Raw genomic sequence first — 12619 nt, 5'->3', positions numbered from 1 at the left:
AGGAAGGAAAGCAACCCCTTATGTGTAATGGTGAGAAGCTCGTGTGGATTTTCTGCTATTTCACCTGGAGATAGGCTTCAGTCAAGTCCAACTTTGCAAAGTAGCAACCACCATTCAACTTTGCAAAGAGACCTACCGGTATCGGCACAGTAATGGGTACTGATGTGTCTGCAGAGCCACATTGAGCACACAACCTCACAGTACCATTGACTTTCTTTGTAATGACTATTGGGACTGGCCAATGCAAGTAGTTGACGGCTTAGATCACGTCAGCTTGTTTCAATCTAACATGATTGGTAAAGCTGTGTATGGGACTGGTTTTTTGGGACAGAAGACTAGCTTCGTGTCTGGATGGAGATGAAGTTCTACTTGCAGTTTAGTGCAGCAACCTAAACCTTCTTGAATGACTGCTGCATAGTGCTGTTGCAGTTTCTGTTGTATGGTCTCGTGTACTAATGATGGTATGCATCGACTGACGTAATTTGAATGGTGAATCTCTTTGTAAAGACTTCATCAAGAGGGATTCTCCAGAGATCAAGTGTGTCCATCCAGTCAATACCACAGACACTCAGACCTGGCTAGTCTGTTGGGTTATGCATGCACAAGTGACTTGGTTACTGTTCAGCTTCACAATGCAGTGCGGTTTGCTGATCAGCAGGAGTGTCCACCCAATGAACTGCAGGCGTAGTGATGAGTGGTGGGGTCCTAAGTTCCCATCTCATGTGTTTGGAGATAATGGTAATGACTGATGTATCAAGTGTAGCTGGACCAAATGATTATTGATAAATATGTTGGTGTACCTTCTTCTAGGGGTGAGTTTTGAATGTTACCATTAAGTTCCTTGTAGATTTTGATGGCTTTTGAAACTTCTTGTCCTTGTGTTTCACTGGCCTAGAAGTCAGTGAAGGACAGCAAAAGCCTTCTTTGAGACTATGGTGTTGGTATTTGCCGCAAACATCTTTCTTGTATCAGCAGGTCTTGCATAATGCTACATCCACAATTCCAATAAGCTGTGTTTGGCTACTTGGAGACCTGCTTAGTGGGCCACTGCAAACTGCATCGACGTGGTTTTGTCTGACCAGGTTGGAATCGCATTTCCAGTTCATCACTCACTGACGTTCTTGGGTGACAGCTTGTAAAATCACAGCAGGGTCTTGTTTCCGTCTGCCCAGGAGCCGTTTCTGAATGTCTGTGTCGTCAGATGCCTGCAGTCCACAAATACAAATCAGACATTCAGTCAGTCAGGTTACCCAGCTTGAACTTTTCACATTCACGTTTGATAACACTGGCATATGTGGTGAAGTCATCAGCGTCATGTTTAACGAGTTTTAGGTTAGTTATGCTTGTTAGTTCTGTTCCAAAAATGCTTGTTAGTTCTGTTCAGTGTTTGACACCAATGTCATTGGACTCACTGATAACTTGCTAGTCAAGGTTTCGATTAACTCCAGCTGCACTGTTTCAAATTGAGCTTGCTGCTGTTGTAGGGTTGCATGTAAGCTTTCTGCTGAAATATTATAAAGCACCTCGTTGCCAATTTGTTGTGTTTGCTAGTCTATAACTACTGATGAGACCCAAAGCCAGTAGACAGATCAAAGCTAGAATTCAAAATACTCCTTTATTCAGTAAAACCACACAACTCAAAATCTCAAAACTCAAATCTCAACCATACATTCCAAAGCACAACTGTTTAAATGGTTTATACCCAAAGAATATTCAAGACTTCGATAGGAACAATGATTTGTTGTCAGCTTACTAATAGCATTGTTTGCTTCAATTCACTGTAACAGGTGGATTTTGGGACAGAGAAAGAAAGGGGAGAAAGAAAAAGACACGGAGGGATGGGAGAGAACACAGAGGGCCAGGATAGATGGGGAACAGGGGAGCCAAAGAGAGTTGGTCCATAGTAGAAAGGGTATCCTAGAGGGAAGAGGTACTAACGGGCAGGGTTGAATGTAATGTTTGAGGAGAAAGGGAATGAGGAGTGAAGAAGAATGTGACAGAAAAGAGACGTAAGAAAGAAATGGGAAAGGAGTGGGAGTGCAGTTCAGTTAGAGATAATGAATAATACCAAATCTTAGGTATCATTTGATCAAAAGACCCAAGACTGGACCCCATGACAAGGAGAGGTCAGTAAAAAGGCATTGCCAACCTGCCACTGTATATTCTTTCTTTTTCTTTCTCTGCTTCCCCTTTGACATCTTTCTCCCTTCCCCCACCTCTCTCTTTGCATATGTTTCTGTTCTCTCTCACCCATCTGTCTGCTCCAACTAACCTCCAGCCTTTTCTCAGGTGACCCTGCTTTCCCAATAGCTGGAGCAGAGGCTTGTTACCTGATGTTATTTTTGTCAGGCCGGACTTGGGTACATTCTGCCTTCACTCCATTGCTTCAGTTCATTGTGGCATATCAAGGCAGCAGTAACTGGTGGGGTCATAGGTTAAGGCTGAAAGGTGAAGTACTTAAGGGGGATTTGAGTGGGATCTTCTTCACTCAGAGGGCGGTGTAAGTGTGGAACAAGCTGCCAATGGGGGTGGCATTAATTGTGGATTTGGATACATATATGGGTTAGAGGGGTATGGAGGCCTGTGGTCCAGGAGCAGGTAGATGGGACTAGGCAGAAGACCAGGTCAGCATGGACTAGATAGGCCAAAAGGCCCGTTTCTAGGCTGTGGTTCTCTGTGTCTCTATCTGGAAAGCCAGAATCTAAGAAGTTATAGACAAGAAGCAACATGTTATACATACCATAAATCAGAAATGTGGAATATTCAAGAAACCAGCAACAGAAGTTACTATGAAATGTTTTGTATCTGAAGTGTTGTCCTGACCATGGGTTTAAGAATCTAAATCCTCAATTAACTGGTTCCTATCTCGCTGCAGTTGTATGAGACCTTATTATGATCCTCAGAATATTTTTGTTTCTTTCTGTGTTAGATCTTGTATCATTGTAAAATAAACTGTTTTCTTATCCAGGAAGGTGACAAGGAAAGGGAAAGATTAAGGTGGGGGAGGCAACGGATGAAGGTAGCACCAAAAGAAACAAAGAAAAATACATTTATTTTAACAATATAACATCCCTATTTAACATCTCAAAGAGGTTAACCAGATTATCTGTTTTCCAAGAATATTTATGGTGTTGGCAAATTTATCTAAGCCTTGTTTTTTCTCACCTTGCCATACAGTGGATATTTGGTCTGTGGGCTGCATCCTAGCTGAGATGGTCACAGGATCTGTGCTCTTCCCTGGATTTGACCGTATCCTTGGAATAAATATCTGCACACATTTTAAGGGGAAGGAATTTATTCTATTATTAAGTGAATGCACCATTGAGAAAGAAGAAATTAAAATATTAAATGCTGGAAATTGTCATAATTGATGAAAAGGAATTTTTAAAATTAGAGTTTGATCTAATATATATATATCTCCCACATTTTGAGTTATAATTTCAAAATTCTAGGATCTGCAATTGTATTTCCGAAAAAATGGTTGTTGCTTTCCCAGCCAGTGAGATCAAGTGGGATTGACATCGGTCATTTCTGTCCTCTGCAAAGTAAAGTAGGGGCATCTTTTTCAAGTTAAAGGGAAACTTCCTCAGTGAAGAAGAGAGTGGTATATCTATAACAGACTTTACATGGTTTTAGTCATGCCTCTACATAGAGTATTAAATATGGTGTAAAATTGACTATGAAGTAAACCCTCTTCCAATTACACTAACTCTCTTCAATCATATGCCAGTTTGGAACCAGTTTCTTTATTCTTATTTTTACTATAACAAATTAATCTGTCAATCATTAATTTAAATAAGTGAAGGATGCAAGTTTTTTAATCAAAGTAAAATTAAAGGGTTTTACTTTGCAAAGACTATAACTGAAGAATGTTTCTAAAATATTATATTTGGAAAGAAGTGTCGTTCCTGCTTAAGTTCTAATTACACACCATATTGAAAAGCTGACACCTTAGAAAGGGGTCAAATTTTTAGCTTGGATGGAAATGAAACCACTTGTAATGGATGGAAACATGATAATAATTCCTCCAAGCTCAAGGGGGAGCTATGGGCACCCGTCACTAACAAGAGAAAATCTGCAGGTGCTAGAAATCCAAACAACACACACAAAATGCTGGAGGAACTCAGCAGGCCAGGCAGCATCTATGGGGAAAAAAGTACAGTCTACGTTTTGGGCCGAGACCCTTCATCAGGAGAGGAGAAAAAATTATGTGGCGTAGAGTTAAAAGGTGGGGGGAGGGGAAGGAGAAACACAAGGTGAAAGGTGAAACTGGGAGGGGGAGGGATGAAGTAAATAGCTGGGAAGTTGATTGGTGAAAGAGATACAGGGCTGGAGAAGGGGGAGTCTGATAGGAGAGGATTGAAGGCCATGGGAGAAAGAAAAGGGGGAGGAGCACCAGAGGGAGGTGATGGGCAGATAAAGAGATAAGGTGAGAGAAGGAATGAGGAATGGCGGTGGGTGGGGTGGGGTGGGGTGGGGGAGGGATTGGCATGACTGGAAGTTCGAGAAATCAATGTTCATGCCATCAGGTTGGAGGCTACTCGGATTGAATATAAGGTGTTGTTCCTCCAACCTGAGTGTGGTTTCATCACAATACGAGAGGAGGCCATGAAATGGGAATGGGAATGGTAAGTGGAATTAAAATGGGTGTCCACTGGGAGATCCCGCTTTTTCTGGTGGATGGAGCCTAGGAGCTCGGTGAAGCGGTCCCACAATTTATGTTGGGTTTCACTGATATCTGGTGGATGGAATGTAGGTGCTCCCTTGTCCAATCGTCCGTCCCCGCTGACCTCCCTCTTAGCACTTATCCTTGCAAACGGAACAAATGGTTCACCTGCCCCTACACCTCTTCCCTCACTACCACTCAGGGCCCTAAATAGTCCTTCCAGGTGAGGCAACATTTAGCCTGTGAGTCAGTTGGGGACATATACTGTGTCCGGTTCTCCTGGCGTGGCCTCCTGTATATCGGTGATTGGGTACCTCTTTGCCAAGCACCTACACTCTGTCCGCCAGAAAAAGCAGGATCTCCCAGTGGCCATCCGTTTTAATTCCACTTCCCATTCCCATTCTGATGTGTTTTTCCATGGCCTCCTCTACTGTCATGATGAGGCCACACTCAGGTTGGAGGAACAACACCTTGTATTCCGTCTGGGTAGCCTCCAACCTGATGGCATGAACATCGATTTCTTGATCTTCTGGTAATGACCCCCCCCCCACTTCACCATTCTCCATCCCCTTTTCCCTCTCTCACCTTATCTCTTTGCCTGCCCATCGCCTCTGGTGCTCCTCCCTCCTTTTGTTTCTTCTGTGGCCTTCTGTCCTCTCCCATCAGACTCCCCCTTCTCCAGCCCAGTATCTCTTTCAGCACTCAACAGCCCAGCTCTTTACTTCACCCCTCTCCCCACCCCCCCCGGTTCCACCTATCACCTTCTGTTTCTCCCTTCTCTTACCCACCCCACCCCCCATCTTTTAACTCTACTCCACATCTTTTTTCTCCAGTCCTGCGGAAGGGTCTCAGCCCGAAATGTCGACTGTGCTCTTTTCCACAGATGCTGCCTGGCTTGCTGATTTTCTCCAGCATTTTGTGCGTGTGTTGTTCAGATTTCCAGCATCTGCAGATTTTCTCGTTTGTGAGTCCATATTCCAAGTCTTCCTTTGAAATGCTCCCAACTCTTTCTGGGCTATGTTGACTTCTGCATTGGTGCTGCTTCATGCACCCACACCAAGCTTGTCAACCTCAACGACTTGCCTATAAGTTCACTTGATCCATTTCTAACACCTCAGTCTTTCCGTTGCCATCTCTGGAGACAAGCTGTTTACCAACATCCTTTGTAAACCTACCGATTCCCATGGCAATATTGACTATACCTCTTCCTACTCTGTCTCCTGTAGAAATGCTATTTCCTTTTTTCAATTCCTTTGTCTCTGCTGCATTAATTCCCAGAATGAGGCTTTCATTTCCAGGATGTCCTCCCTCTTCAAAAAAACAGGGTTTCCCTTCCTGCTCCATTGATGGTGCCCTCACCTGCATCTCCTCAGTTTCCCAGACATCAATGCTCACCCCATCTTCGTGCCGGCTTAACTAGGATAGAGTTCCTCTTGTCCTTGCCTACCACCCCATGAGCCTCCCCATCCAACAAATCATTCTCTGCAACTTCCTCAATCTTCAATGGGATCCTACCACCAAGCACATCTTCACCACTGCCCTGCCCCCCCGCCCACAACTCTCTGCTTTCCACAGGGTTCACTCCCTCTGTGACTCCCTTGTTCATTTGTCCCTCCCTTCTCCTGGCACATACCCTGCAAGTAACAAAATGCTATACCAAACAGTCCTTGCAGGTGAGCCAGCACTTTACCTGTGAATCTGATGGGGTCATCTACCATATCCATGCTCCCAATATGGCCTCCTCTACATTGGTAAGACCCAGTGTAAATTGGGGGACTGCTTTGTGAGCACCTCCACTCCATCTACAGAAAGTGAGACTTCCCGATGGCCAATTATTTTGATTCCTATCCCCATTCCCATTCCAGTATGTCGGTCCATGGCTTCCTCTTTTGCCATGATAATGCCACACTCAGCTTGGAGAAGCAGCAGCTCATATTCTATCTAGGTAGACTCCAACCTGATGGCATGGACATTGAATTCTCCTTCTGGGAATGTTTTTCTTTCCCTTCCCCTTCCCTCTTCTTCTATTCCCCATTTTGGGCCCTTACCTCTTTTCTTCAGCTCTCCATCACCTCCTCTTGATGCCCCTCCTCTTCCCTTTCTCCCATGATCCATACTCCTCTCCTATCAGATTCCTTCTTCTCCACCTGTCACCTCCAACTTCCTACTTCATCCCCCTCCCCCATCCATCTGGCTTAACCTATCTCTCTTCCTAGCTATCCTTCTTCACCCCTCCCCCTACCTTTTCACTCTGGCATCCTCCCCCTTCCTTTCCAGTCCTGATGAAGGGTCTTGGCCCCAAACATTGACTGTTTATTCATTTCCATAGATGCTGCCTGATCTGCTGAGTTTCTCAAGCATTTTGTGTGTTGGTCTAGATTTCCAGCATCTGCAGAATCTCTTGTTTATGTATGTGATATGTTTCTTTGGAATTTTGAAAATGATAGTTTTTCCTGCTTTTGGAATGAATATTTATTGACATAATAAAGTGAAGATCATTGGTACTTTTTAATATCAGATATCTGACCAGATCTGAAGACATATGAAGACAATTACAATTTAGGTCAGTGTTTCTTTAACTTTTCAGTTTAGATTTTGACCAACTGAAAAAGATCATGAATGTAACGGGAACACCACCACAATACCTGGTGGAGAACATGAAGAACGACGACGTATGTATCTACTACCTTTTATTTATTGGGTAGTCACGGGAGAATACCACTATAAAAGTGCCATGTAATGTCCTTCAGTTGACCAAGAGCAGGTTTGGTCTGTTTTAATACCTCACTACAAAGGCTAGCCATTTTAGTTCTGTGGCATGCCTAACAGAGCAGGCTAAATTTTGGGGTTCCTCTACTCTCCTCAACCTTAGCCTTCTGCTTCCAAAAGCTGCCATTGAGCACAGTATAATGGAAAGTAGAGTGTAGCTTATTGTGAGTCTGAACAGAGGATTGAGCTTACTTCCTGTACAGTACAAACACTTTTTGAGAAAGCTCTGAAGCCATTTGCTAATCAGCCTTCTTGCTTTTCTGAAACCTCAGTTTCTTACTGAGGTATCATTTTAGAGTAACTCTGTTCCTTAGTACCAGTGATTCAAGCTTTCTAGCTTTGAAGTTTGCATGATCACCTGTGCCCTGTGGGTTTTCCCCAAGTGCTCTGGTGAATCTCCCTCACATCTCAAAGACATACATTAGGTGACAGGTCAATTAGTCGCTGTAAGTTGTCCCCAGTGTGTGGGTTGAATCTAGGCCAAGTTGATAGAATTGTAAGGAGCCGAAAATGGGGCGAGTGCATGCTGGTGGACTCTGAGAAATGAAAGGCCTGTTTTTGTGAAGTATGTGTTTATGACAGCTGCCATGAGTCTAAACAGCTTGTCTGATGAGGCATCAATTAGATTATGCCATTATCCAACTATAACATAAATGCTAATGCTGACATTATAACATGAACACAAATGCTAATGTAATATTATATTTGAAACAATATAAAACTGTTATTCACACGTTTGATGTGAGTGCTTATTGTACTCACAGCAAGTGCTAATTGAGTACAATAAGCACTCACTTACAGAATGGGATCTCTTTGAGGGAGTGGTTAGACTGAAGGACCTGTTTTCATTTGTGTTTGTGTGCTCAAGGCTCTCCATTGGTGTTGTACTCTAGTGGTCAAAGTTGATATGCAAGCCAGGGCTTTACAATATGGAGAGTAAACTGTTGCCCATGCGGAAGGCTCCCCCTCTCTATGCAGCTGATGAATCCAAAGGAACGGCAGAGACTGATACAGTTTGGCACCAGCAGCGTCACAGAAGTTGACAATCAATTTTGAAGTCAATATAGGATTGCCTTAGGGACTCGTTCTCCAGATTTTTCCTCAGGGTTTACTGCCAAAGCCTTCCCCGTGAGTGGGTATAGCCACAAGGCAGCAGAAGTTTGACATCAGAGTTTATCTTCTCCTGGATAAGCTGCCAACCATGGCCCAATGCCTATGGAAATATAAATTAACATCTAAAACATCAGTTTTATCATCCATTCTGCTTGACAGTGTTATATTTTAATTTCCTCAGGCAAGAAACTATGTCCGTTCCCTCATACCACAAGAGAAGAAAAAATTCCAGCAGGTTTTTCCCACAATGAAAGCACAAGGTATTGGTAATATTCACAAAACTTTTATGAGCATGAAGTTATAGGATTGTGCAGAACCAACAGGGATTTATGTAATCATGTCTGACATGAGTAGCACACAGATACTGGAGGAACTCAGCGGGTACTGATGAAGGGTCTCAGCCAAAATTGTCAACTTTTTGTTCCCCTCCGTAGACGCTGCCTGACCTGCTGAGTTCCTCCAGCATTTTGCTTGTGTGATGCTGGATTTCCAGCATCGGCAGAATCTCTTGTGTTTTTGGCGACAGTTTTATTGTCTTGAAGTTGCAATTATCAAGATAGATAAAGGGACCAGTGAATGTGGTGGCTTTATAGTTGCAAAAGTTCTTCAGAAGGTACCATATAAGAGATTATTAACCAAAGATGAAGCCCGTTGGATCAGAGGTAATAAACCAATCGTCAATTCATGCTGGTAAACAGACAAATATAATGAGTTGAATTCATGTCTTATGGGGTTGTAAGGTTGTGACCAAAGGATCACCATTGGGTTCCACCTGTTCACAATCTACATCATTGATTTGTAGGAAGGGACTAAGTGGAATATATCTAAGTTTTGGCAGTGCATCTTGAGGAGGATGCACAGAGGCTTCAGAGTGCAACAGCGAGACTGAATTTATGGCAGATAGGATGTAATGTGGAGATAGGGGAGCTCATTCATTTTGATAGAAAAAATAGAAATGCAGTTTCTTTTGTTCAAAAAAAGAGTGATTTTAAATCTCTTGAGGCTCAGAGAGACTCTAATGTCCTTGTACACAAACCACTGAACGTTAACATGCAAATGTTAGTGCTACTGTAGCATAGTGGTTAGAAAACATTTTTACAGCTTGGGGCATTGGAGTTCAATCCTGGCATCCTCTGTAAAAAAGCAAGTTTGCATGTTGTTCCTGTGTGCACATGGGTTTCCTCTGAGTGCTCTGCTTTCCTTCCACAGTCCAAAGAGGTACCAGTTAGTAGGTTAATTGGTGATCGTAAATTGTCCTGTGATTAGGCTAGTGTTAAATAGGTGGGTTGCTGGGTGGCTCGGCTTGAAAGGCCTGTTTCATGCTTTATCTCTAAATAAAATAAATGCAGCTTGTAATTAGGAAGGCAAATAGCATATTTGAGAATGGAGTTTGAGTATGAAAGTGTTGATATCACTTTGAAATTAGAGAAGGTTCTGGTGAGATTAAATGTGGAATATTATGTGGGTGTCTGGTCTACCTAATTAAAGGAAATGTGATGGATGCAGTGTGAAAAAGATTTGGTAGATTGATTTCTGGAAAGGAAATTCTGAAGTGGGGTAAGAGTTGGTTGACAAATAAGGGATTGGTAACATATTCAAGTTTTAAAAGTAATTTTAAAAGACATTTTTGAAAGCTTGAAATGAAAAATAGATTTAGGGACATTGTTTCTTCTGGCTGTGCACCCAGAACCAGGGGTCACGTTCTCAAATTCATTATCATTCAGGATTGAAATCCTTCACTGAGAACATAATGAGGGCTGTAGAGGTTGTGTCACCAGGTATATTCATGGATTATTCTGTTCAAAGGGAGGTGCAAGGTATTGATAATGTGGTAAAAGTAATTGTTCACTACCTCACTGAGTAACAGAACAAACACAATTTGCCTACCAGATCTCTTCCTTGTATTTTTTAGAATTGAGGACTTTAGGTTGATTAGGAGGACATGTAAGTCTCTCTGAACATTAAGACCATACAAATCACTCATTTCTTTAACAAAAGAAGATACCGCTTTTCCACTTTTTTCTATCAAAATGAATGACCTCTCCTATCTCCTCATTACACCCTAACTGCCATATATTCACTTATTCACAGCACCTGAAGATTGATGAAGAGGGAAAGGGATGGCAGCTGTTGATATGTACCTAGCAAGTCTGAGTTTCTTTATTGATGAAAATTCCTTTAAATTGTTTGCATCACAAAAATAGAGACAAGGAGAACAATGGGAGAAAAAACAAAAGGAAGGAAAATATACCAATAGTATGTCATACCCGAAGGGGTGGCTGAGAACTTGACAAGGAATACCTTAATGGTGAGAGTGTTTATTTCACATCCAGGGAGAGTCCATATATGTTGCTTTCACTGATGTACCTTACAGTGGGTGTGTGTAACCATGTCATTTACAGATTTCTCAAATCTCCCTTAGCTGTTGACCTGCTAGAAAGGATGCTAATTCTAGATCCAGACAGAAGAATAACAGCCAGTGACGCATTAGAACATCCTTATCTCAGCGAACACCACGATCCAAACAACGAGCCAGAAGCAGAGCCATATGATGATTCCTTTGAAAGCCTGGACCTAAAGGTTGAAGAATGGAAAAGCAAGTATTACTCAGGCTCTCCTGCAATTACACTGCTATCTCTGGAAGCTCAGAGAGGTGTATTTCTGTGGCCGTGCCCTCCATTGACACTGATTTGAAAGGAGATGGGTCATGAGAAGGAGGAAGTATGGAATAAGAATCACAATCAGGTTTAATGTCACTGGTATATGCCATTAAATTTGTTGTATTGTGGCAGTAATACATGCAATACATAATAATAAAAACCTGTACATTACTATATATATATACACAGAATTACTGTATATATATAGAGAGAGTGGAAAAAGAGGGAAAACAGTGAGGTAGGACCAATTTGGGCAGGTATATTATGTTCACAATAATTCTGTTGGTGGTGCTATAGGAAGACTAATAGCACCAGCATGAGAACACTTGGCATCAATACCAGAGAACATCTGATCTGTTCCACACTGCATGATAGACTGCGTATCCATTCCCGTAGATACTTCCTGACCTGCGGAGCTCCTCCAGCATTTTGTGTGTATTGCTCTGGACTTCAAGCGTCTACAGCACCTTTTGTGTTTACTGTTGATTCTTTATGATCCAAATGCAAATAACTAGCTAGTAGTTGGCATCCCATATTTGGTGTACAGGATTCTTTTTTGAGCACCTTTCATTCCTGTATGTCCTGGTGCATGTAGAGTCATGAACAGGTAAGCTGTAAGGTAATAACATTGAAAGATGCACCTCATCTCACCATCCCTACCCCACTTCCCCTCACGTGACTTGGATTTTTAAAAGTTCTCTGGGTGTGGGAGTGAGTGACGTTATATGGAGCTGCATACTAATTTGAATGAAGGCAAATTATTATCTGAAATGAAATCAGAAAATGCTGGAATGAGCACAGGCCAGGCAGCATCTGTGTTATGAGAAACAGTCAATATTTCAGGCCCATAGCTGGTATCCAGTAGTAGGTACTTATTCTTCAATAGCAACACTCATAGATTTTAAAGTTAACTGCCTAAATCTTTTCATTTGAAAGAAGGCACCATTTTGCATTTGAAAGGCTTTTTTATCTTGAAGAATGTGTAAAATGCATGTTTATGGTACAAACTATTCTTAGCTTTTATCATTTTGATTTTCAAGGAGTCCACTCTGTAGACAAGCAGGGAGTACTATTCTCTCTCTGTTGCTGATACAATAATGCGTTAGTAAGCCACAACACATGTTCCAAGTTCCATCTGAATGTATAATATTTCAGGCAGATTAGTGATAAGATGACCACACTGCAACAATTTTCTACCTGTAGATGCAAGCAAACTTGCAGCTGTAATGGGATCCATTATATTCATGGCTGTGTGGCCAAAATTGTATAAATACCATGTATAAAAGGGAAAAAGATCAGGAGGATTTTTATAGAAAAACTGCATGTCTTCTGTCCTGTCCTGCAATTGCCCTCTACAAAGATTCCTGACAAAGGAAACTGAGAATCTGAAACCAGGCTTAATTGCCCAAAA

The 12619-nt window shown here is 42.1% G+C and overlaps 1 protein-coding gene across 3 annotated transcripts in view; it reads left to right on the top strand.

The window, feature by feature from the left end:
* The window catches only part of zgc:171775 (STKc_p38 domain-containing protein), a 42916-nt gene that overhangs the window by 29989 nt on the left and 308 nt on the right, over positions 1-12619 (top strand). For all 3 annotated transcript variants that reach the window (XM_063067656.1, XM_063067655.1, XM_063067657.1), the window contains exons 8-11: positions 3178-3249; positions 7259-7338; positions 8730-8808; positions 10971-11144. In XM_063067656.1, the coding sequence (XP_062923726.1) occupies positions 3178-3249; positions 7259-7338; positions 8730-8808; positions 10971-11144 (405 nt within the window). The remainder of the gene's footprint in view (positions 1-3177; positions 3250-7258; positions 7339-8729; positions 8809-10970; positions 11145-12619) is intronic.

This window comes from Mobula hypostoma, chromosome 15, assembly GCF_963921235.1.
Source record: "Mobula hypostoma chromosome 15, sMobHyp1.1, whole genome shotgun sequence".
Taxonomy (NCBI): Eukaryota; Metazoa; Chordata; class Chondrichthyes; order Myliobatiformes; family Myliobatidae; genus Mobula; species Mobula hypostoma.
Note: the sequence above shows the minus strand (reverse complement) of the source record. Positions and strands in the feature narration are given on the sequence as shown.